Source organism: Mauremys reevesii, linkage group 5, assembly GCF_016161935.1.
Source record: "Mauremys reevesii isolate NIE-2019 linkage group 5, ASM1616193v1, whole genome shotgun sequence".
Taxonomy (NCBI): Eukaryota; Metazoa; Chordata; order Testudines; family Geoemydidae; genus Mauremys; species Mauremys reevesii.
In genome coordinates, this window is record NC_052627.1 from 137,315,614 (window position 1) to 137,338,469 (window position 22,856).

Consider the following 22,856-nt stretch of genomic DNA (forward strand, 5'->3'; position numbering starts at 1 on the left):
AGTATCGTTTCTTGCTTCATTTTCTTCCCTCTCAGTGTTAAAATCCGGTGTGGAGATTACCTGGACATCTCCCAACCATCTCCCCCAAATTCCTAGTTTAAACCTCTCTTAATCAGTTGTGGCAGCCTCCATCCTAGAAGTCTATTTCCCTCCCTACTCAGGTGAAGTCCATATCTGATCCAAAGGTGCAAAAATTAGAAATTTGAGTCAAGGAAATCATGATTTACTGGGTGATTGTGAAACAATAACTCCATAATCCAAAGAATTATTCAGTGACGGACCTGGAAACATACAAATTACAGAGCCAGCCACACTGAGCGGCATAAGGACAGCCGTTGCTCCCACAGCCAGAAATATCACAGCAAGACAAAGCGTCCCTGCGATGCACATCCCATGCGGCCCCACCCCATGCACAGGGCTCCTCATTGGCAGGTGGCTGGAAAATATGCTCCATAGCTTGGAAATTAAGGTGCTTTCTGAGATGATGGGACCTGCATGTCACAGCCCAGCCTGTCCATGGGCCCCCTTACAAATCCACCTGAAAGGCTGAGTGCAGTTGGCATCATTCCACAAATTCCGTTTTCTTGGCTCGGTGTGAACACAGTCTTCTCCACCATCTTTCTCCGGATCATAATTGTTTGGCTCATTCTCCCCCCAGAACCTACGGATCAGAGTGTTAATGTCTCCGTGGAGAACCACAGCCAATTCCTGAGCTCAGTTCTGTTCTTTGTTGTTGACAGGGGTAGCTGGGGTCAGTCATTAACTTCTCCCTGGCCCTGCTTATGGGCCTCGCCCACAGCCCCCTGAGGTCACTGCACCGACTGCAGCTGGCTCTGGCCATGGCCCCGGCCCCACAGCCTCCCCGTGCCCAGCCTGACCGAGGGGAGAGCGCAGCGCAATCCCAAGGGGAGCGGGAACCTGCCGCTCACTCCAGACTCCCCTGGCTGCACTGAGTCGACTTGGGGCCAGACGCTCAGCTGGTGTAAATCCCTGTGGTTCATTCCAGTCAATGCCGAGTTACCCAGGGGAGGCTCTGGCCCTGGGTCTCAGTGGGCACTGAACACACACTCCGTGTTGAGGCTCCTGCTCTAAGCAAAGGGGCATTAGCAGAAATTCCTGAGAGGATTCACTGCTGTCGTGGCAGCGCCCGGGGGCCTCCCTCAGGATCGGGCCCACTGTGCCGGGTGCTGCATAGACACCAGGGGGTGCACAGACGCTGCCCGAAAGAGCTTGTGACCAATCGTGTAATAAATAATCACTTCTCTCAAGCTTTACTCACCCCCTGCTTGCGTCTGCTCTGTATTCTGTGCCATCCACCCAGCGCCAGCTGCCTTCTGTCTCCCGGTCGGTGAGTCCAATCCAGTGATCTTCTCCCTGGGTCTCGCTGGAGATAAACTCCTGCACAACACAGTTTGCAGCATGTGCAGGTCACCCAAGAGAGGCTGCAGGATGCAGCCGCAGCTGCCTGGGCTGAACAGATTTGGGGGGAGAGGAAAGGGCGTCTGGTGGTGTGAGCAGGGCACTGGGCAGCAGGAGACGCGGTGTCCTGCCCCCAACGCTGACAGTGACTAGCTGGGAGACCCTGAGGGAGCCCTGGAGCATCTCTGTGTCTGCGTCTGCATCTGTATCTGCCTGGGGCTAACAGCAGGGACCTGTCTCAGAACACTCCCCCCACAGCCCCCTCAGAGCTGGGCTGCGGCAGGTACTGACGGGCACCTCAGAGTTCACATCAGCCCCCTGCCCTTGCAGGAGGCAAAGCTCAGAGCAGAGAACTGGGTGCAAAGTCTGGCCCTGCCGGAGGGTGGGATTTTCCTCCTCAGAAAGTGCCACAGAGCCCTCGGGTGAGGGCTGCAGTGGGCACGTGGGGAGCGAGGATTCTCTGAGAGGTGCATGGCCCCTTGCACACAAGCCTTCCAGATACAGGCTTCTAGATTGTCCAGCAGGAGCTCAGGCCCGAGCCCAGAGGAGGATTAAGGTTTCCTGGGGCCCTGGGCTAGAGCGAGTGGTGGTGGTGGGGGCTTCCCACCCCTTCCGCCTGTGGCTGAGGGTGCTGGCTCCAGGGTGGGGCCAGAAATGAGGGATTCAGGGTGCAGAAGGGGTCTGGGGCAGTAGGTTGGGGTGCAGTGTGTGGGAGGGTGGGAGGGCTCTGGCTCGGGGTGTGGAATCTGGGGTGAGGCCAGGAATGAGGGGTTCGGGGTGCAGGAGGGTCTGAAAGCTGGGATGGGGCCTGGGTGAGGGAGGGGGTGAGGACTCTGGGGTTGGGCCGGGGATGAGGGTTTCGGGGTGCAGGAGGGTGCTCCAGGATGGGGCTGAGGAGTTTGGAGTGTGGGAGGGGACTCAGGGATGAGGCAGGGGGGTGGGAAGGGGTGGAGGGCGAGCTCCAGACAGGAGTTTGGATGCGGGAGGGGGATCAGGGCTGGGGCAGGGGGTTGGAGCATGGGAGGGGGTGCGGGGTGCAGGCTCCCTGTGGTACTCACCTCAGGCGGCTCCCAGGAAGTGGCCAGTATGTCCTTTTGGCTCCTAGGCAGAGGCGCAGCCAGGGGGCTATGCATGCTGCCCCCACCCGCAGGCCCCGCCACCGCAGCTCCCATTCAAACGTGCTGGAACTAGAGGTGTGTATGTGCGGGGGGAGGGGGTGCTGCAGCACCCTCTGTCTTCAAGTGCCTTCCATTATGTACAGGGTTTGCAGTTTGGTTCAATGACTGGCAGCAGTCTCACTATTCAAACTCTTCCAGCACCCCTGCTCCCATTGGCCTTCGTTCCCAGCCAATGGGTGCTGCGGAGCTGGCGCTCAGGGTGAGGGCAGTGCATGGATCCTCCATGGCTTCCCCTAGGCCTAGGATCTGGAGGGACATGATGGCCGCTTCCCGGGAACCGCGTGGAGCCAGGTACGGAGCCTGCCAACTCTGCGCCAACCGGACTTTTAACCGCCCAATCAGTGGTGCTGACCGGAGCCACCAGGGTCCCTTTGCAACTGGGTGTTCTGGTCAGAAACCGGACACCTGGCAACCCTGACTGCGGCCCCGCAACCGTTTTCTCCTTTCTGGCCAACCCCGCACAGTGGCCCCAAGACCGGAGAAGCTCTGTACCTTCGCCACGGTCCTGGGGCTGCAGCGGGGAGTAAGAGCTCCCCCAGCCCTGAGGCCTCACAGGGAGCGAGTGCTTCTCCGATCCCAGGGCTGCAGCGTGGAGCCAGGTGGGGGGGCTTCCCCTGCTGCCTGGTGCTTCTGCTGGGAAGTGGGGTTGGGGCGCTGGGGCTTCTCCCACCCCACCTGCCTGCCCGGTACTTCTGCTGGGGCTACGGGCTTCCGCCATCCCATGGTGGATTTCGGCTGGGGGTGGGGAACCCATTTTTCCAGAGCCCCGGGGCACAGGCCCCGTCAGCCCATTGGACAATCCACCACTGCCTGAGCCCTCGGACTGGGGAGAGAGGTCAAAGTGGGTCGTCACTGGGAAAGGCCATTGGGTTTGCTGGAAATGCTACACTGGAAGTAGGGAAAATCAGAAATGAGCCTGACCCCAAATCCCCCTCCCCCAGCATCCCAGACTCTGGCACTGTTCCTCGGCCCATCTCTGCTTTTAAACTGATGGGTGAATCCCCTGAGTCAGGTTCCAAGGCTTGGCATCCTCTCCAATAGTTTGCCACAAGCCATGTCACAGATTTGCAACCTCACCTGCCACTTGCCACCTCCTTCTGGTATGAAACAAGGCACTGCCCCATTATCCAAGCTCCTAGGAGCTTCCTGCACTCACCTGTTCCGCCTGGGAGGAGACAGAGGTCAGGTGCGAGTCCTGAGACACACAGAACTGCTCGGCCTCGTCCCACGACTTCCTTTCTTGTGAAAAGTAATAGAGGTTCCCACTGTATAACCTCCAGCCCCTGGAGAGCTTTGTCAGCACGTCACCTAGGAGCAGAGACTGAGGTGAGACACCCGGGCTAAAGTCGCAGGGACACACGCAGGGAGCTCAGGGTTTTTAGTGCTGCATTTCCCCTCCCTTCAGCTGCCCCAAGCTCAGGGAGCTTCTGAATCCTGATTCTCCAGCATCACAATAAGTAACTTTTGTGGCCACATGATGGATCCCAAAGAGCGCTGCAGAAAGCAGACACCACGGGGTCACTCCCCCAGCACTGAAATGCAGCTGCATCTGGGCTGGAGCACGGGCGCTGGTCCCAGTGCAGAGCAGCACGGCTGTAATGGGAAAGGGGAGACTTACTGTTCAGCTGAGCTGGCAGGGGGAATTCAGGAGGGGGAATGTAGCTGCCCAAAGTGGAACATCCCCTGGTTCTGTATCAACATCTTTAAATGATCATAAGTGGTGAAGGTCTTGAGTCTTTTGCACTTTGGCAACTCCCCCAACAGCCTGCCGGGGGTGCTGGCTTAGGGATGGTTCTGAAAGTAACGCCCCATACGCTGAAATGCCAGGATCCCTTTCTGCCTGTGAGCTGACAGGTTTGGACCGTCTAAGAAGAGCTGATAGCTGGGTGCTCCCGTTAGGCTAACGAGACCTAGGGTGTAATTTAACTCCACACCGATCACCACGGTGTGGGCACAGGTGATCTTTAATGGAAGAGGACTTGGTGATGGTGAAAGGCGCTGTGTTGTCAGCATGGGAGCCTGAAATCCTCCGTTCATCCTCAGCACCAGGAGAAACAGATCTGGATTTCTCTATAGGCTGCACTTTCTTTATTCAGGCCTAACACACTGACGTCCAAACGGATCTGGATTTCTCCATACGCTGCCCTGACATTACCCAGCTGGGCTTTCAGCATCCGGACTCCTGCCTGCACTTCATCCAATAGCTGCAGAGCTAGAAGAAAGTCACAGTGACGTCAGTGGAGATGCAGAACACTTGATTATCGGCACATGCAGTAGAGCAGCACCTGCAGGCCCCTGTGTGCCAGGCGCTGTACGGACAGGAGGGGACAGTCCCTGCTCTCAACAGCTCACAGTCAAAATAGACACGAGGTGGGAGAAATAAAGGATGATTTTACTGATGGGGAACTGAGGTGCAGGGAGAGGTGCCGAGAATTTGAAATCAAGGTACCTGAAACCCAGCCCAGCTCCCTAGCCACACAGCCATGCTTAGCCTTAAACCGCAGCCCACAGCCAACCCAGGGCACAAGGAGATGAGCAGTGCCGCCTCTCCCCCGTTCCCTCCTGCCTCTGGAACGCCGAGTGGGTCACCTGCAGCCTGCAGACAAACTGGGGCTACAGGAATGTCCCTGGGCCTGAGCCATGGCACCAGGATCCAGGCCTGGATTTGGAACCCGCCAGCGTTCAGGCCTGGTCAGTACCAGGGTGTCGGTTCAGGCCCATCTCCTGTTCATGTGCTGCATAAAAATCTCAGCCACAGATCGGCTTTTACACTCTGTCACTTGCCAGAGGGTTAATAATGTTTCCTCGGCCCAGTGCCAGCTGGACGGCTGGAGGGCGCCCTGATCCCGTCAATGTGATTCTGGTTGTCTGAGATACGCCCAGAGCCCCAGAAAGTGAAAGTTCAAGACCCAGATTGTGATCTCACCCCGCAGGGACTGGGGCTGCCTATGGGTCTGTGCAGCACTCAGCCCACCGTGGCTGCTGCTGTATTAAACACAGATCATCCCTATTCACAACAACAGAACCGGGTTTGACTTTAGCTCATTTCCAGTATCACCCACAATGTCTGAGGAAACAAAAGCAGGGCCAGTAACCTGTGTGGGTTTAAAGTTCCTGTATGAAGAGTGTGATTCAAATACAAACTGGCCACGCTCCAAGTCGTGCTGAGAGCTGACAGACTCGCACTAAGCTGGCTTTGCTCATTTCTATCCAGGAAGTCCTGCGGCCTGCTCGGCGCCGATCCTGCAATGTCCATGCTGCTCACACATCTGACTACCTGGGCTGTTAGGCTCGGCCCCAGCTGCAGTGTAGACACACCCTTAGCCTCTCGGTGCCTCAGTTCCCATCTGCACAATGGGCTCCGTCTCCCAGGGTGTTGTGAGGATAAATACATCAGAGAGTGCCAGGGGCTCAGAGACTGCGGTGATGGGGACCGGAGAAGTCCCCCGTGCTAGAGAAGGCAGAAAGCGCACACCTTGCTCCCCCACTTACTGTCCAGCTCCTTTGAGGTGTCCAAGGTGGTGGTGGGCTGCAGAGAGGCTCTGATTTTATGAACCGCTTCTTCTACGTCTCGTAGCCTTTTCTGTCCCTGGAAATCTAGGAATCACATGGTCAGGGGTCAGAGCGCTTCATTAGCAGAGAAAGAGAACAGACTCTCGGCGTGTGGGGAATGATTTGCTCTCTAATCTATGAGAGATTTTTATCATCTGTGCAACACGAACACCAGAATCGGGAAAATTCCCCCTCAGGAGCCTCACTGACATTTAGCCTCACGTCCGCATTGGGCAGGGGGAACCCCAGAATATTCCCTGGAACCCCCACCCTGCGAGTGCACATGACACTGTTCCTTTGGGGGGTACAGCCCGTGTCCTTGGCATGCCCAGCCAGGTCCATGGGCCGTGCAGAGAAGTGTGGCAGAGCCAGCGGCTCACCATTTCGCTATCCCTCTCCATCCCCTGTGGGGTAACTGCAGCCACAGACACACTTCAAGAGAGCAGCCGTGTGCTCCCCGAACACTGGCCCTTGCATGATTTCCCCTCCCTGGCTGCAAGCCCATGTTAGGGCCAGACATAATTTGGCCCTAAGTATCTATAGAAACACTCCAAGAACCTGCAAATCTCCCCAGCTCAGCAAGGTGGATGTTGTTGTCTGAGCTGGTGGGGAACCACCACCTGAATGGATGCTGCGGAGAGCCTGGATCCCCACCCCCTCCCCCTTCCATTAATAGAAACGTTACATCCGTTTTGCTTGTGTTTAGAAACAAGAACCTGGAACTGAACATTGCACTTGGGTGGAACTTACACATGACGGTCACTGCAATGAGGGAGATGCCCAGAGCCACGCTCAGAACAACGGGCAGGGCACAGAGGATGTCTGAGGTCTTGCGAGATGGCGCAGCTGGCGTCTCAGGAGGTTTCGCTTGTGGGGAAAAAGAGGAATATTTCCATGGGAGCTGAAGCCCATCTAAGCTCTGCACTGCCAGGCTCACCCTCACTAGTGAGGAGACATCCCAGTCGATAGAAAGCCAAAACCACATTGCGCTTACGTAGCTATTATTGAGGCCAGGAGCTCCGTACAGTTGGAAGAAGGTTTGCAGTTGGATGGATATCTACAGTTAAATATAAGGGATTAAAAACCCTCCGGGGGCATCACCCAACCGCTACCTGTGTGGGCTTCGGCAGAAATGTCCCCTCAGGGCAGCTTTTTCCCATAACGGCCCCATTTTGGGGTTTCTTTCACTTTTCTCTGAAGCATCTGGAACTGGCCACCATCAGGGGCAGCTCACTGGGCTGGAAGGACCATGGACCTACCTGGTAAGGCAATTCCTGTGAATCTGGGAGGCAGAATCAGAGAATCGCAGAACTGGAAGGGACCTTGAGAGGTCACCTAGTCCAGTTCCCTGCAGTCATGGCAGCACTAAGGATTATCTAGACCCTCCCTGACAGGGGTTTGTCCAACCCGCTCTTAAAAATCCCAAATGATGGAGATTCAACAACCTCCCCAAGCAATTTATTCCAGTGCTTAACCACCCTGACAGTTAGGAATGTTTTCCTAATGTCCAATCTAAACCTCCCTTGCTGCAATTTAAGCCCATTGCTTCTTGTCCTGTCCTCAGAGGTTAAGAAGAACAATTTTTCTCCCTCCTCCTTGTAACAAACTTTTATGTACTTGAAAACTGTTATCATGTCCCCTCTCAGTCTTCTCTTCTCCAGACTAAACAAACCCAATTTTTTCAATCTTCCCTCATAGCTCATGTTTTCTAGACCTTTCATCATTTTTGTTGCTCTTCTCTGGACTTTCTCCAATTTGTCCACATCTTTCCTGAAATGTGGCCCCCAGAACTGGACACACTACTCCAGTTGAGGCCGTATCAGAGTGGAGTAGAGCGGAAGAATTACTACTTGTGTCTTACTTACAACATCCCTGCTAATACATCCCAAAATGTTACACTGTTGACTCATCTTTAGCTTGTGATCCACTATGACCCCAGATACCTTTCCGCAGGACTCCTTCCTAGGCAGTCATTTCCCATTTGGAGGACTTTGCATTCATCCTTATTGAATTTCATCCTATTTACTTCAGACCATTTCTCCAGTTTGTCCAGATCATTTTGAATTTTAATCCTATCCTCCCAAGCACTTGCAACCCCTCCCAGCTTGGTATCGTCCGTAAACTTCATAAGTGTCCTCTCTATGCCATTATCTAAATCACTGATGAAGATATTGAACAGAATCACTTCCGATGAACTGAAAACTGACCCCACGTCTCCCCCTAAACTGACTCAGCTCTTGAAAAGTTCCCTCACACGTCTGGTTTGTTTGGATAAGCTAGTGGGGTTCGGGTCTCAGTGTGAGATGGGAGCGCAGCTTGCACACTCCTCCCGGGAGGAACGAAAGATCAAGACCAGACCAAACCCCTCCTGTCCACTGCATGTGCTGCTGCTCCCTCCTGGGCTTAAGTTTTCCAAGAGCCGGGCTGAGCTGTGGGTCTGTTTTCCCAGGCCAGCCAGTGCCAAGAATTGGGAGTCCAAGAAAACAAGGCAAATTGGCATAATGGATTCAGCATGTGTTGTCCTTACCTGGAGACTGGAGAGGTGGTTTTCCAATATTCACATTCATATAAATTTTTTTGTCTGCCATTCTCTGTCCTTCCCTGTGAGCTGAACGCTTGATAAATGGTTTCCTTTAAGCAGCGGTTTCACAAAGGCTGGTTAACACATTTGAATATGCCCAGAAATGGAAATGGACAGCAAGCTCTGTAATTGGGAGGGTGAAAAGCCTCAGACCACAGACTTTAAGGCTGGGCTTGCGTGTAGCCTTTGAATTAAATACAAGAGAGAGAAGCCATGCTGCCTGCTAGGCAAATACCATGGGCCCATATTCACTTTAATATTAATAATCTTATCAAAACGGGACATTTCCCTGCTAGGGCACTGATCTGTCCCATGTCAACAATGACCAAACGTTCCCATCTGAGAGCTCTGTGGTGTCCTACGTGTATTGAGTTGGTGGCTCTCGGTCCCATTTCTAGGGGACAGGTGTCCACATCACAATGGAACCATCACCACAATTAATATTATTTGTCACCTTGTTGGCAGTTCCCATGGAAAGTCAACGCTCTCCACTGGCCGTTAGAGTCTCTTTGCCCTGTAGGTTGGCTGGGAACATTGGCAGGGAGTAGGGTTGTTGTCTGTGTCTCTCTGCTCTACAACGGGACCCCTTTGTGTTTGAAGCCCAAATTTCCACTGACCTTTTTTTTCCTTGGCACCCTGGCACATTGCTAACTCGTGTCTAACTTGCTACTGTGAAAGTAGAATGAAATATATTGTAAAAATAAGAATGGATTAAAGAAATGTTGTATGTACCTTTAAGCAGAAATAAGAAATGCTGAAATACATGTGCCAGGAAAAGAAACATTAGGCATAAACAAGGGTGCTAATGGCGAAACATTAACAGAAGATCGGTAATAGTTAGTAAGGAAATAAGATATGCATGTCTAGCTCAGGTAAACTTATCAGAGTCTGCTTCCTTTGTTATCTTGTTAAGTGCTCGCCCTTTTATCTGTATTTGTGTCTTGCATGGTGCTCACATTTTCTGGGTGTTATTAGCAGAGCGCTGTGCTAATAAAACAGAGGGGTCTGACAAACTGTGAGTCCTGAGTCTAACTTTGACACTACCTTCCTGGGCTCTTTGGATTCACTGCCTAGCGGGTTCCTGTAGCCGATGGACTGTGGCTTGGATTATTATTCCCCAAATGGATTAATTTCATTTTCCACAAAAGAACCTCGACCTGTTGTTTTCTGCCCAGGTTTCAGGGATTTTTAAGGGCAGAAAGGACTGTTCTGATGGTCCAGTCTGACTTCCTGCACAGCGCAGGCCAGAGATCTTCCCCACGCGATTCCTCCAGCCAGCCCAGGACATCTGGTTCAGCTACAGCAGATCTGTTAGAAGGAGCCATCCACTCTGGATTTAAGGCTCCAAGTGCTGGAGAATCCACCACCTCTCTAGGTAAGATGTTCTAATGGGCAGTTGCCCTTGTTTAAACCTTGGTGCTGTATTTCACATCTGAATCTATCTAGCTACATTTTCCATTTCCACTGGGCACCTCCATAACCCTTCCCGGACACAGGGTATTCCTCCGTGTGCGCCTTAAAATCTTGGCGGTATCTCAGCTACTGAGAGAGCCTGCAGTCGGGCTGTGCAGTAAAAGCAGCTGACTGTACAAATGGGTTGGTGCTCACTGGGGTTTCATCTTCGTTCTCTCTCGTACGTGTTCCAGAACTTTACAGTGGTTGGGCAGTTGGTGTCCTGCTGCTGGTGCTTATGCCATTGCTCAGAACTGTCTCCCTGTGACTTTGTGGTATTAGTTTTATCCATGTGTTTGTTGCTTCCTGTCCTACACTTACATTGTCAGCTAGTTTGGGAAAGGACCATTGTTCTGTTCATACAGCACCCCGCACAATGGGGCTCTGAGTCTCGACTGGTGACCTCTAGACACTCGTGCAACACACTCACAATACGAGCTGGTCCCTTTTGCAAATTAAAAGCTGATTCCTTTTCTAACTGGCAGGGCACAAACTGCGCTTGGGAATCTGAAAATCAGCTGAATTCTTTGTCAATGTGTCTCCATAACCAGCAACACCAGTTCTGCAATCAGAATTTAGCTGGCAATTCTGCTAACACTGTATTAGTCAGTAGTGAAGTGAAATGTTTTTTTCATTCCTATTAAAAATGTTCCTGAAGACAAATGTCTTTGTCTACATTTTTCCTCATTTTTTTGTGACAAAACCCCTAAAAACTGAAATATTTTTAGTTGATGGCAACTGAATATTTGTGGTTTGGTTTTGTTTTCAGATTGTTTTCAACGAAAACCCAACTGATTTGGTCAAAAAATCAAACTATCCCTGCGGAACTCCGTGTTGACAGAAAAGCCTGTTTTCACTGGGAAAAGAAAGTGTTGATCAAAAGATGTTGACCACCTGTAGTCAGTAGAGAATCCGGCGAACTCTCCCCCAGCTTCATTGGGCCCAGCAGCAAACACCACATTTGTGTCAGTAACAGGAGCAAATATGATGTGACTCTTGGCAAAAGTGTATTTCACACCAGACAATTTATCTGATAAATCTCACTTCCCGTTCTATGTATGGTGTCAAAGTTAGACTCAAGACTCACAGTTTGTCAGACCACTCTGTTTTATTAGCACAGCGCTTCTGCTAATAACACCCAGATAATGTGAGCCCCATACAAGACACAAACTATCTTATTTATACAGATAAAAGGATGAGGACTTAACAAGATAACAAAGGGAGCAGAATCAGATAAGTTTACCTGGGTTAGGCATGCATATTTTATTTCCTTACTAACTACTACCCATCTTCTGTTAATGTTTTGCCATTAGCACCATTGTTTATGCCTAATGTTTCTTTTCCTGGCACCTGTATTTCAACATTTCTTATTTCTGCTTAAAGGTACATACAACATTTCTTTAATCCATTCTTATTTTTACAATATAATTTATTCTACTTTCACAATCCCTCCTTTTGGTCAAGCTTACGCCATGACCAAAATTTTACTGGGTTCCACATATTAACCGCTTTATCTCTTTGTTCATCAGCAATATTCAAAATCATCATATTAGCACTCTGTTTTGGGGCAGTCACCTGGGTGGCATATTTTACACAATTTTGGATACAACAGGAGATTAACTGAAAACATATAAAAATCACTAAGATTCCAAACAGGATAGTCAGGGCTCCCTGAAACAACCAGTTTCCTAGGCCAGAGAAATTGAACAGGTTGCTTAGCCACTTCCATAAAGAACTCGGCTCTTCATGGGGAAGATATGCGATTTGTTCTAAGTGGCTAGCATGATCTATTACCTTATTGGTATCGTCAGGTATAAACACACAACATTGTTTTTTTTTTTAACTTATTTGTTTTTGTAATAGGTTGTTCTGTAGCTGGTATTAGCTTTTTCTGATTTTCTGAAAGACAAAAATAACATTTTTCTAACCCTTTCAGGGTGGCATTGATTGTTGCTTAAAATATTTCTTTCTTTTACAAATACCCTTGCTGATTGCAGGCAAAACAGAGGAATTACCCCCATATTTTCCTGTGGTTTTTTTTTTTTTTTTTTTTTTTTTTTATAGGCAGGCCAGGTTTTAATGGGTTTTACTTTTTAAGAGTTATGGGGAAATTATTCCACTGTTGAGGTATACCACCTTATGAATTTAATAACTAAAGTTTTTCTTTTTATATAGCAGACCAAGTTTGTAATGTTTTTCCTGCTGTGTTAAGCTTTAAGTTTATTTACAGGTAATAGCTGAGAAGCATTATTACCATATTACCTTTAAGGTTTTTTTCAAAAATCATACACACTATACGTTGTTACAGGGGTACTTACTAACATTAAATTTATTTCAATGTTTAATATTAACAATAACATTTAGCATCAAATCTCTTAAAGGGATCTTGTTATACCATGTCTTTTATTTAGGCAATTTCTTCTGTGCTGGCAGTTTTTACCTTTCTTTATCAGTTAGGTAATTTGCATTAACACAGGCTTGGCTTGTGGATTTAAAGCCATTAGCAGAGCTCAGAGACTTTGTCTTAAAAGGGACACAATTAACTTCCACCAGAGTTTTAATTTCTTTTCACTTTCAACTCCTGCTTACAAAACACACAGAGATCTGAAAAAGAAAACAGTCTATTGCGGCTCTTTTTTTTTTTTTGGAGCCCTAATAGGATTTTAATTCAGTAGCATATTTCATTTGTATTTCTTTTACCCCTTTTTACAATATACACTGCACATGTCCTAGGGAAAAAGCACATTCCTTCTATATTACAACTTTTTTTTTTTAAACATTAGCCATATTAATTTTACATACAATGTAACTGTTTCTTTTTTCTTACAGAGTTTTCATGTACCCTTATCAAAAGTGACAGTCTGATTACACAGAGCCATTTTAAGGCTCAGTGTTTTTAACATTGCTTCTTTTTGTTTTGTGCACCTCACCTCTGCTGTTGCTTCAGAGGGGCACTGTTAAAATATATATATATATTTTTAATTCTTTCACTACAGCTCTTATCTGCTATTGTTACCAAAAAAAAAAACAACAACCAACCAAACAAAAAGACTCCAGAATCTCTCCCTATTCTCCTGATTTTGACTGCCCTATTGCAGCCATGACTTGGTTTTTATTTAAAAAAACATTTTAAATTTTATAAAGAATCAAGTTACCCCTTAAGGGTTAAATGCTAAATCCCAAAGCCAAACAACACTAATTACCTGTGTCTTGCAAAAAGGTCGGTCAGTTTTGCAACTTTGAATTAAGAGTCAAATGAATTTTTAGTGGCATTAAAAACAAAAAACAAAAACAATTTATCTTACACCTACAAAACAGGAGTTTTACAAACCAGATGTGCTGGTTTAGCTTCTTAGAACTTTACATATTTTGACAGACAAATAGATACATACACATTTTCTATTCCTTTACACTGCTTTGTTTTTACATAGCTCTATATATATTTGGATTATTTACAAGCATTCTTTTGGAAAAGGGCCCATTTTCCCTTCAGAATGGCTGCAAAGAAACCAAGAATTCTCTCTCTTTAACATGGTCCTTTTTAACATTTTCACAAAGTTTAACTGCTTAATTCTCTCCAGCCTTTGTAGAGTTAACTTTTCACTCTCTTTCCTTAAATCACTTGTTTATCTCCCAAAATAACACCTTTATCACCTCAGATTTCACCATTTTAAGTATTGTTCCAGGGGTTCATGCCTGCACTTACTGCTTTTCTTACTCCTTACACTATGCCCTTAGGGCTTCCAACCTGTTTTTCAGTGTTTTTTTTTTATCTGTTGCTTGCCTGCTTTTCTGGGCCCGATCCTGCTTTTTGTCCTTTTTACAATGAGATGGGAGTATTAAGGGGGTTGGATTGATCCGGGGTGGTTTTTTTGAGAACGGGGTAAAGGGGAGCGCTCGGTCTGGTGGTGGGAGAGGAGGCTTTTAATAAAGCTTTCAACTTATTATTTGAATATTTGAGAGAGGCGAGTTTTTGATTTTGTCCAGCTACGATTTGCCTCTTCCCACCACTGAATGAAACAATTAACCTCTTCTTTAGCCAATTTAGTTTTAGGTTGGCCGAGTTTGTCCTTTAAGATGTCCACTCGGTCTTTGTTCCAAGATTTTAACAGTGGCCACTGAGTTTTGGGATCCCCCTGAGTTAGCCTAGACCATTTTTCCAGAAATTTACAGGAGTCCGGACCCTTTTTACAGGAGTCTGGACCCATCCTAAATACATAAAATGAGCCGGCGTTCGTTTAGGGAACTGTCCCTACTTAGACGTCTGGTTACCCATACAGGAGGACTTCACACACCAATTGCACAAGAAGGAAATTCGGGTTTGTCAGAGCAATGCCCAGTGCAACACACAAAAGGAGCCCACAGGCTACTGCCTCAATTGCCCTTGCTTTCACACCAGGGGCTTTACCCAAAGTGTGGTGCGGCTGCAATTGTGCAGATTCCACTCACTCAGACCGCAGGGACAGGAACCCCTTGGTCAGCCGATCCCCGGACAGAGATGGCACCCAGACTCAAACACTCCACAGGAAGACGGATAGACACAGAGACAGAACAGTCCTCAGTCCGGACAAAACACAGAAATAATTACCTGACCAGATTCCTGATGTCAGATCCCGGGATCCCTACCAGAACAGAGTGGGAACCAACAGGTTCAATGGCGTAGACTTCACTGTGGTCGTGCACCTTTCCGTTCTGGTGGAGGACCGCTCGGGCCAAATGCCCAGGTGCCGGCTTCCACGGTCGTCCTACAAAAACAGTCAGGAATCACACAGCCCCAGTGAAGACGGTTGCCGTCTCAGTGGGACCTCCAAATTGTCAAAGTTAGACTCAAGACTCACAGTTTGTCAGACCACTCTGTTTTATTAGCACAGCGCTTCTGCTAATAACACCCAGATAATGTGAGCCCCATACAAGACACAAACTATCTTATTTATACAGATAAAAGGATGAGGACTTAACAAGATAACAAAGGGAGCAGAATCAGATAAGTTTACCTGGGCTAGGCATGCATATTTTATTTCCTTACTAACTACTACCCATCTTCTGTTAATGTTTTGCCATTAGCACCATTGTTTATGCCTAATGTTTCTTTTCCTGGCACCTGTATTTCAACATTTCTTATTTCTGCTTAAAGGTACATACAACATTTCTTTAATCCATTCTTATTTTTACAATATAATTTATTCTACTTTCACAATGGGGTGTTTGCAAACAGCTCGTGGCTTTCTCAAGTGCTCTGTGCTGCAGTCACAAGAGTGGGGCTTATTCTCTCTCTCTATTTCCTGCTACTCTTTCAGGTGACATGGCACCGTCAGAAAGGATCGAGTGGTGCAATAGCTACCTCTGTAGCCATTAATCCTGTCTTCAGTGCCCTGGTCCTTCCATTCCCCGTCCGTTCCGCCACCTGTCATACTCACTTGGTGTGTCAGGCGCAACGGATCCCTGATTTCGGGACTTTGCTAGTCAGTTATACATTGTGATAATGAATTAAATACATAATTAAATTAAGTAAATAAATCAACATGCAATAACCAACCAATAATTTAATCAATTTTAAAGGAATGTGATATGTTAAATCTTGTTGCTGTTTGGGCCAGGCCTGGGGTCGTTCTAGGTGGTGGTTCTGCAAAGCTTCCTGCGCTGGCCCAGGAGCCTGGCACCCGTCTCAGGACGGGGTATTAGAGAGCCGGGCACAAACCCGAAATGGGCTGTGAGTTCTAGACGTAGATTTCACCTACCGATTATCAAGTGCAAACTCCTCAGGCACCATAACAGCCTCAACATGGAGTCACAGCCAGTCCCTTGGGTGCTCCGATCCGTCTTGCCACCCAGGTGAGCTGCCTCCGTGATAGATGGTCCCAAAGAATCACAGCAATATTCAGGGTACGCCCAGTGCCAAAGGACCAGTCCCTTACCCCAGGGTCAGGAGGGTCACCTTAGATCTCACACCAAAGACCGCGCTTGTAGCCAATCCTGTAATACACTAAATCCAGATGTATTAACTAGGGAAAGGAAACGAGAGATATTTACAAAGATAAAGCAGGTAAACACATATAAACAGAAATGAGTTAAAATCTGAAGTTTCAAAAAATAATAGAAGCTGCTATAATAAGCAAGCGCTAGATGCCCTTTAGGGCTAACCCGTGCTAAGCATTGGGGAATCTCCTGCTTATGCCTAGAAACCTTGTCCCCCAGAGCCCACACAGTGTGGAGATACAGTTCCTTCTTGTTAGGGGTTTTTATCCACCTCTTCCCTCGTGCTCTGGGCTGCAATCTCAGCTGATGGAAGGAATCTACTCGCACGACTCGTGTTCGGGGGGAAGGGGCAGAACTACCCTGGTCCTCTTTCACATCTGACAATAGTCTGGTGTCGCTGGACCTTTCCTGTGAGGAATGACGTAAAACCTTCCGTTGGAGACCCACACTTCCCACCCATTTATGTCCCTCTCCTGTCTGGTGGTTTACACGGACACAGAGGTTCACAATATAACCGCTCAGATAGCAACACAGGATACAGATGTTATGTCAGATTAACGCAGGCAGCAACTCACAAGAATTCAGTAAAGTCTAAACACTAAACACATTCGTACACACCTAATCGTTACTGTAACACTACTACCACTCGGGTGAGGCACACTGCTCCCTGCCATGGATTTGTCAGTGATCCACTGAGACATGGGAACCTTGGCTTGAGCTGACACCTGGGCTGCCTGCATCACAAGTACCCAATAAAGGCCCTGATTTAGGAAAGCACTTAAGCACAAGTTTAAATGAATCCCCGTTCAGGACAGCACTTAAGCATGCAATCTTAATGTTAAGCTCATGCTTATGTAAGGAGAGTCAGGATGAGCTCTACCCTGACATCTGGTGGTGAATTATGGCGAGTGTGAAAAAGAATTTCAGGGGCTGATCTTGTTTGCATAGGCACACCCACCCCGCCTAGCATGAGTCCACGGCAGCCCAAAATGGTCACTTTGACAGCTGTGGGATCCCCAATTTCTCTGTTATTGGGGCAGGAGGAATAAAGTGTTGTTACGCTGATTATGTGAATGAAGGACTGTGAAACTGTTTTATGACAGAGGGTTTCACCATCAACTAAGTAGCACTTGCTAGACAAGGGACATGGGTTCCAAAACCCAGTGAATTGAGAGAAGTTGGGGGCTGGTATGTGTAGCTGGTGATATGGGCCCCCTTTTGAGGGTCTGGCACACCAATTGCACTGTCTCTTTTCTCCACTATAGGCTATCAGAGCTAATTTTGATTTCATTAGGAATCTAGCTAGAAGCTGCTGAGCTGAATTTGTTGTGGGTCAATAGTGCACCAGCACTGGGGCTCCCTTACTACAAACTGAAGTCACTAAAAGAGCTAAACTTACTGAGCTGAGTGCTGTGTTAACAAGTGGGAGAGCCTGAAGATATATTGCTAAGCAGATGGAAGAGCGGAGCAGTTTGCAGGACAGTTGGAGCAGCCCATAGAACAGTGAGCCGAGTGGAGCGGTTCAGAGGACGGTTGGAGTGGCCCACAGAACAGTGAGCGGAGCGGAGCTGAGCAGATTGTGGGATGGTTGGAGCAGCCCACAGAACAACAAGCGAGTGGAGCGGAGCGGTTTGCGGGGACGGCTGGAGCGGCTCACGGGTCGGCTGGGGGAGCGGAGCTGGTTGTGGTGAAGGCTGCAGCAGAACTCCACGGAGGGGCGGGGCAGTCAGCCTCGGCCCACGTAAGGTGCCCCTTAACACCCCGTGTGCCCCTCTGTTTCCGTTCAGGCTGCAGGGGTAAAACTCTGCAGATAAACTTTTGAACTCTGTGCTTGTGAGAGGAGAAGTATTGCCTCCTAGAGGTGCCTGGGGTGGGGGTATGTAATTGTCCCAGGTCACTGGGTGGGGGCTCGAGCCGGTTTTGCATTGCGTTATTGAAATGGAACCCCTGGATACTGAACCCGGCCCTTGCTGCTGCCAACTCAGAGGGGCAGAAGGGTTACACTTACGTGCTGTCCTGGTCGTGCATGTTTTCCTGAACTGGATGCGGCCCTGATCCAGTAATAACGATTCTGTTTATTCAAAATTATTTGCTGAATAATTTATTTGTCTGCAGATTGTTCACTTGCAGATGGTTGTGAATGTTCCATCGTTAAAGTTCAAACTCAGTCGCTCAGGTTTGAGTGGATAAATAGGTCACATGGTATCCTTCTGTTCTTGGAATGAATGAAACTCACAATCAGAACGCTGGCGTAAATGTTTGTGTGTATCCGTTTGATATTCTATTTCGGTCAATGTCTTCTCTCTATCAACACTTCTCTCAATAAACTCATTTGTTAGCATCTCTGCAAGAGCTGGTTAAATTTTTGTTACTGCAACATTTTTCCAGTGAAAAGTGGCTTTTTTACCAAAATGAAATGTTTTTGTGGGGTGCTGAAGGTCTGGGTGCTCAGCTCAGCTGCCCTTGGGCTCCTGGCTTCTGACTCTCCACTGGGAGCCTTGCTGACCACTGGGCTCTTAGCTCCCCGCTCCCGACCAGGAGTACGGCAACCACCCAGGCTCCCAGCAGGGAGCTCCATGCCCAGAGTCTGGGTGGCTGCCAGACTCCCAGTGGGGACCAGGGAGCTGGGAGCTGTGAAAGTTACTAGTGACTCCCTTAACAACTAGTAGGCGGTCAGTAGGGGGAAGCAGAAGCCTCATGTAACACAGTGACCTGAACTTTTAAACTATCTTTTCTTTTCTGCCTCAAAGCAGAGAAATCTTGCTCCAAGCCAGTTTGCACTAATCAGATAACGGTTTCACGGGGTCTGGGAACCACCAATGAAGTGTTAACACGGCATGGTCTTTGTCTGAAAGTGTATAAAAAGCTTGTGAAACTTGTGTGCAGCAGAGTTCTTTGTACCTGAGTACAGAATTCTCCTTTTTTCTGCAGAATAAAGCAATCTTTCCTTATCCCTGTCAGGCTGTTATTGGCTCTCAGCTAGACGGACCCAATATTTCGGTAACAGTTTCTGGTGACTCCAGATGGGACTCTCCTAGCTCGGACATTGAACTCCGGACGGCTGCGGCGAACTGTACAAAACTTGGCCCACTGCCCTTACAAACACATCAAAAGTACCATCTAATCTGTGGTCAAAAAAACATACTTAAACACTTTCTAAATGAAAGTGTGGACATTTACAGTGCTCCTTCCAAGCATTTAAACCGGTTAGGGGGATGTAAGCTCCCACATACCAAATCCTGCCGGGTCCATAAAAAAAATGCATGTAAAACTAAATTATTTACCAAAACATCTAAAAAATTAAACCACCTAATATATCTAACTAATTTATAATCAGTGTCCCTAAAATAACACCTAACATTTTGAATAGGAATAGGGAGTCAATAAACATTTTGGTTGTTAAAACCTCTACAGCATGAATGTACTATAAACTAAAGCCAGGGGAAGTTGTCACTGTTCATAATAACGTTTGCTAATAAAAAACAAAAAACTATCCTAACAAAACACCTACGTTTTTCAAATTAGTAATAGCTGTGTGTATGTTAAAACCACCACTTATATACTAAGTATAGTATATTGTGCTTTGTAACCAAAACTGTATAACAACCCCATTATATTATTGCTATAAAAATGTTATTGCTTATATTGCTATGTTAGCTTAAAATTATGTTATTGTTATAAAAATATATTAAAAGTAATACCTTTTATGTCCATGCTAATCATGCATTGTCATTACATTCAATCAAAACCCCTAAGGTTAAAACATCTAATGTAAAATCTAAAATCTATAGCTTAATGCAAATAAAAGTACAAAAATAAAAAATGTAAAAATACAAAAAAAACTAACAAAAATTTATAAAAAATCTTTATGCATAACAGTCTCTATTAGCCAAAGTTAGGTTAGCTGTAACCCTAGTAACAAAAAATTTGTAAAAGCAAAAATTGTGTAAGGCAAGCAAAAAAAATTATGTAAAAAATTGTTTTAACCTTATGTAAATAATGTATAAATAAACTGGCATCTCTCAAAAATAAAAAAAACAAAATATCAAAATAACATATATATAAACAAAATGCAGCTGTTGTTTTCCACACTATATCTCTTAATCATACTCTTAGTTTTAAAAACCTCCTCCCAAACCTTGGATCTTGGATCACTAGCCTTTTCCGTACAATTGTTAAATAAATTGTTTTCTGTCTGTTCTTCCTATATTATTTAAATAATAATTCAATATGTAAAATGTCTGTATAATACTGTAACCAAAAGCTCTGCTGTCCGTAAAACAGCCCAATACCTGTCTCTTCAGCTTAATCGTAAATTACGTAACAGGCCTGACAATCTGGGCTTATCAGGCCCGAAGGGGGGACTGTGAAAGTTACTAGTAACTCCCCTTAACAACTAGCAGGTGGTCAGTAGGGGGAAGCAAAAGCCTCACGTAACACAGTGACCTGAACTTTTTAACTATCTTTTCTTTTCTGCCTCAAAGCAAAAAAATCTTGCTCCAAGCCAGTTTGCACTAACCAGATAACGGTTTCACGGGGTCTGGGAACCACCAATGAAGTGTTAACACGGCATGGCCTTTGTCTGAAAGTGTATAAAAAGCTTGTGAAACTTGTGTGCAGCAGAGTTCTTTGTACCTGAGTACAGAATTCTCCTTTTTTCTGCAAAATAAAGCAATCTTTCCTTATCCCTGTCAGGCTGTTATTAACTCTCAGCTAAACAAACCCAATATTTCGGTAACAGAGCCTTGGTACATCTGGGCTCCCAGTGGGAAGCAGGAGCCAGGTGGGCACAGCCCAGCTCACGGAGAGCCTGGGCAGCAAACAGGCTGGGAGCGGCGAGTCAGGACCTAAGGCGCAGCCCAGCTCCGAGCAGGGAGTGAGGAGCTGGTCAGACACAGCCCAGCTGGGAGCCGGGATCCAGGAGCCCAGGGTGCAGCCGGGCTCTAGCTGGAGCTCCACACCTGCCCTGGCTTTCTTGTCTGTGAAATTGACAAGAATGACCCCCCAACTGCCGATGTAAGTAACCCGCAGTGTCTACACAGACACTGCGTTGCCCTGATTACACCGACATGAGCCCTACGCCTCTCGTGGAGAGGGAGTTATGATCTCAGTGTAGTAGGGCACTTACATCAATGGGACCATGTCGACCTAACTCCGTAGTGTAGACCAAGCCAGAGGGTGAGATTCTACCACTTTTACTCACTATGAGAAGTACCTTAATTTGCAGCTGGTCCCCTTGAAATGAGTGAGGCTGCTTGTGGGGGAAGGTATAACCCAATGTGGATTAGCATGGCAGAACCCATCTTAAGAACATAAGAATGGCCTTACTGGGTCAGACCAGAGGTCCATATAGCCCAGTATCCTGTCTGCCGACAGCAGCCAGTGCCAGGTGCCCCAGAGGGAATGAACAGAGCAGGGCAATTAGCGAGTGATCCATCCCCTGTTGCTCATTCCCAGCTTCTGGCAAACAGAGGCTGGGGACACCATCCCTGCCCATCCTGGCTAATAGCCATTGATGGACCTGTCCTCCATGAACTTATCTAGTTCTTTTTTGAACCCTGGTTATGGTCTTGGCCTTCACAACATCCTCTGGCACAAGTTCCACGGGTGACTGTGCATTGTGTGAAGAATTATTTCCTTTTATTTGTTTTAAACCTGCTGCCTATTAATTTCATTTGGTGACCCCTAGTTCTTGCGTTATCAGATGTAGTAAACGACACTTCCTTATCTACTTTCTCTACATCATTCATGATTTTATAGACCTCAATCATATCTCCCCTTAGCCGTTTCTATTCCAAGCTGAAAACGCCCAGTCTTATTAATCTCTCCTCATATGGAAGCCGTTCCATACGCCTAATAATTTTTGTTGCCCTTTTCTCAACCTTTTGCAATTCCAATATATCATTTTTTTGAGATAGGGCGACCACATCTGCATGCAGTATTCAAGCCCTACTGCATCAGAACGTTTTTCTAAGCTAGCTTCCATCTTCAGCTGACATGAAAAACAACATTTTCAGTGGAGGAAAGGGGTTTCCTGTTACAAACAAGTTCCGTCCCAGCCTAGTGTTAACCTCAAGAGAACATGCATTCGGGCTCTCTTTGTACTCTGTGTGGCAGGATGTTTCTGAGTTATTCAGGGGCACAGTCAGATCAGAAAATTGGATTAACTTACCAGCAGGCTTCATTTCAGGCAGAGCAGTTTCAGATTTATCATCCCCCAGTTGTCTCCTACTCTCTCGGTTGCATGTTTTGTTATTTGGGTTTAACTAAAAGATTCTAATTTTCATTAAAAGTCTTTTTCTCCCTGCTAAGCAGTCCCCTGCAGCGCTCCTAAGCTCCGGATGCCCTCGTCTGTATGGGGAGAAGGGTTTGCCCTTAACTCAAACTAAATCCTCATGGAGACAAGGCAGATCATATTTTTCACATTGGTTGTTAACTTGACTTTAACTTGACTTTCTAACAACTCATGTGAAAACTACACACGGCCTTGTCTTCACTCAGATTTTACCTCAAGTTAGTTAACTCAAGTTCTTCAGTACTGACCTGAGTGTAGGTATGGAGAGCACACTGATCAAGTTTGCAGATGACACAAGGCTAGGAGAGAAGGGTTACAACACTTTGGAGGATAAAGCTAAAATTCAGAGGCATCTTGCTAAATTGGAGAACTGGGCTATAGACAACAACATGAAATTCAACAA

General features: G+C 47.1%; 1 protein-coding gene across 3 annotated transcripts; it reads right to left on the reverse strand.

Annotated features, from left to right (window-relative positions):
- Positions 1-236: 236 nt before the first annotated feature.
- On the reverse strand, positions 237-8,803 carry LOC120405649 (C-type lectin domain family 4 member F-like). Of its 3 annotated transcripts, XM_039539318.1 has the most exons (7): positions 8,677-8,803; positions 6,900-7,016; positions 6,090-6,194; positions 4,753-4,809; positions 3,754-3,905; positions 1,280-1,398; positions 237-661 (listed from the first exon to the last, which is right to left on the reverse strand). In XM_039539318.1, exons 1-7 carry the CDS (start codon positions 8,735-8,737, stop codon positions 499-501), a joined length of 774 nt encoding a protein of 257 aa, XP_039395252.1. In that variant the 5' UTR covers positions 8,738-8,803; the 3' UTR covers positions 237-498. The 3 variants fall into 3 exon arrangements, with proteins under 3 accessions (XP_039395252.1, XP_039395251.1, XP_039395253.1); XM_039539317.1 differs by lacking the exon at positions 8,677-8,803 and having other exon boundaries at positions 6,900-7,160; XM_039539319.1 differs by lacking the exons at positions 4,753-4,809; positions 6,090-6,194; positions 8,677-8,803 and having other exon boundaries at positions 6,900-7,160.
- Between the last annotated feature and the right edge of the window lie 14,053 nt (positions 8,804-22,856).

Excerpts from the sequence above, each read along its gene's own strand:
- LOC120405649 (XM_039539317.1), bottom strand. The coding sequence starts at position 7,134 with ATGTGGTTTTGGCTTTCTATCGACTGGGATGTCTCCTCACTAGTGAGG. Across the intron at positions 6,195-6,899 it reads CATTGCAGTGACCGTCATGT|ATTTCCAGGGACAGAAAAGG; the intron begins GTAAGTTCCACC and ends TGTGATTCCTAG. Across the intron at positions 3,906-4,752 it reads GATGCTGAAAGCCCAGCTGG|GTGACGTGCTGACAAAGCTC; the intron begins GTAATGTCAGGG and ends CTCTGCTCCTAG.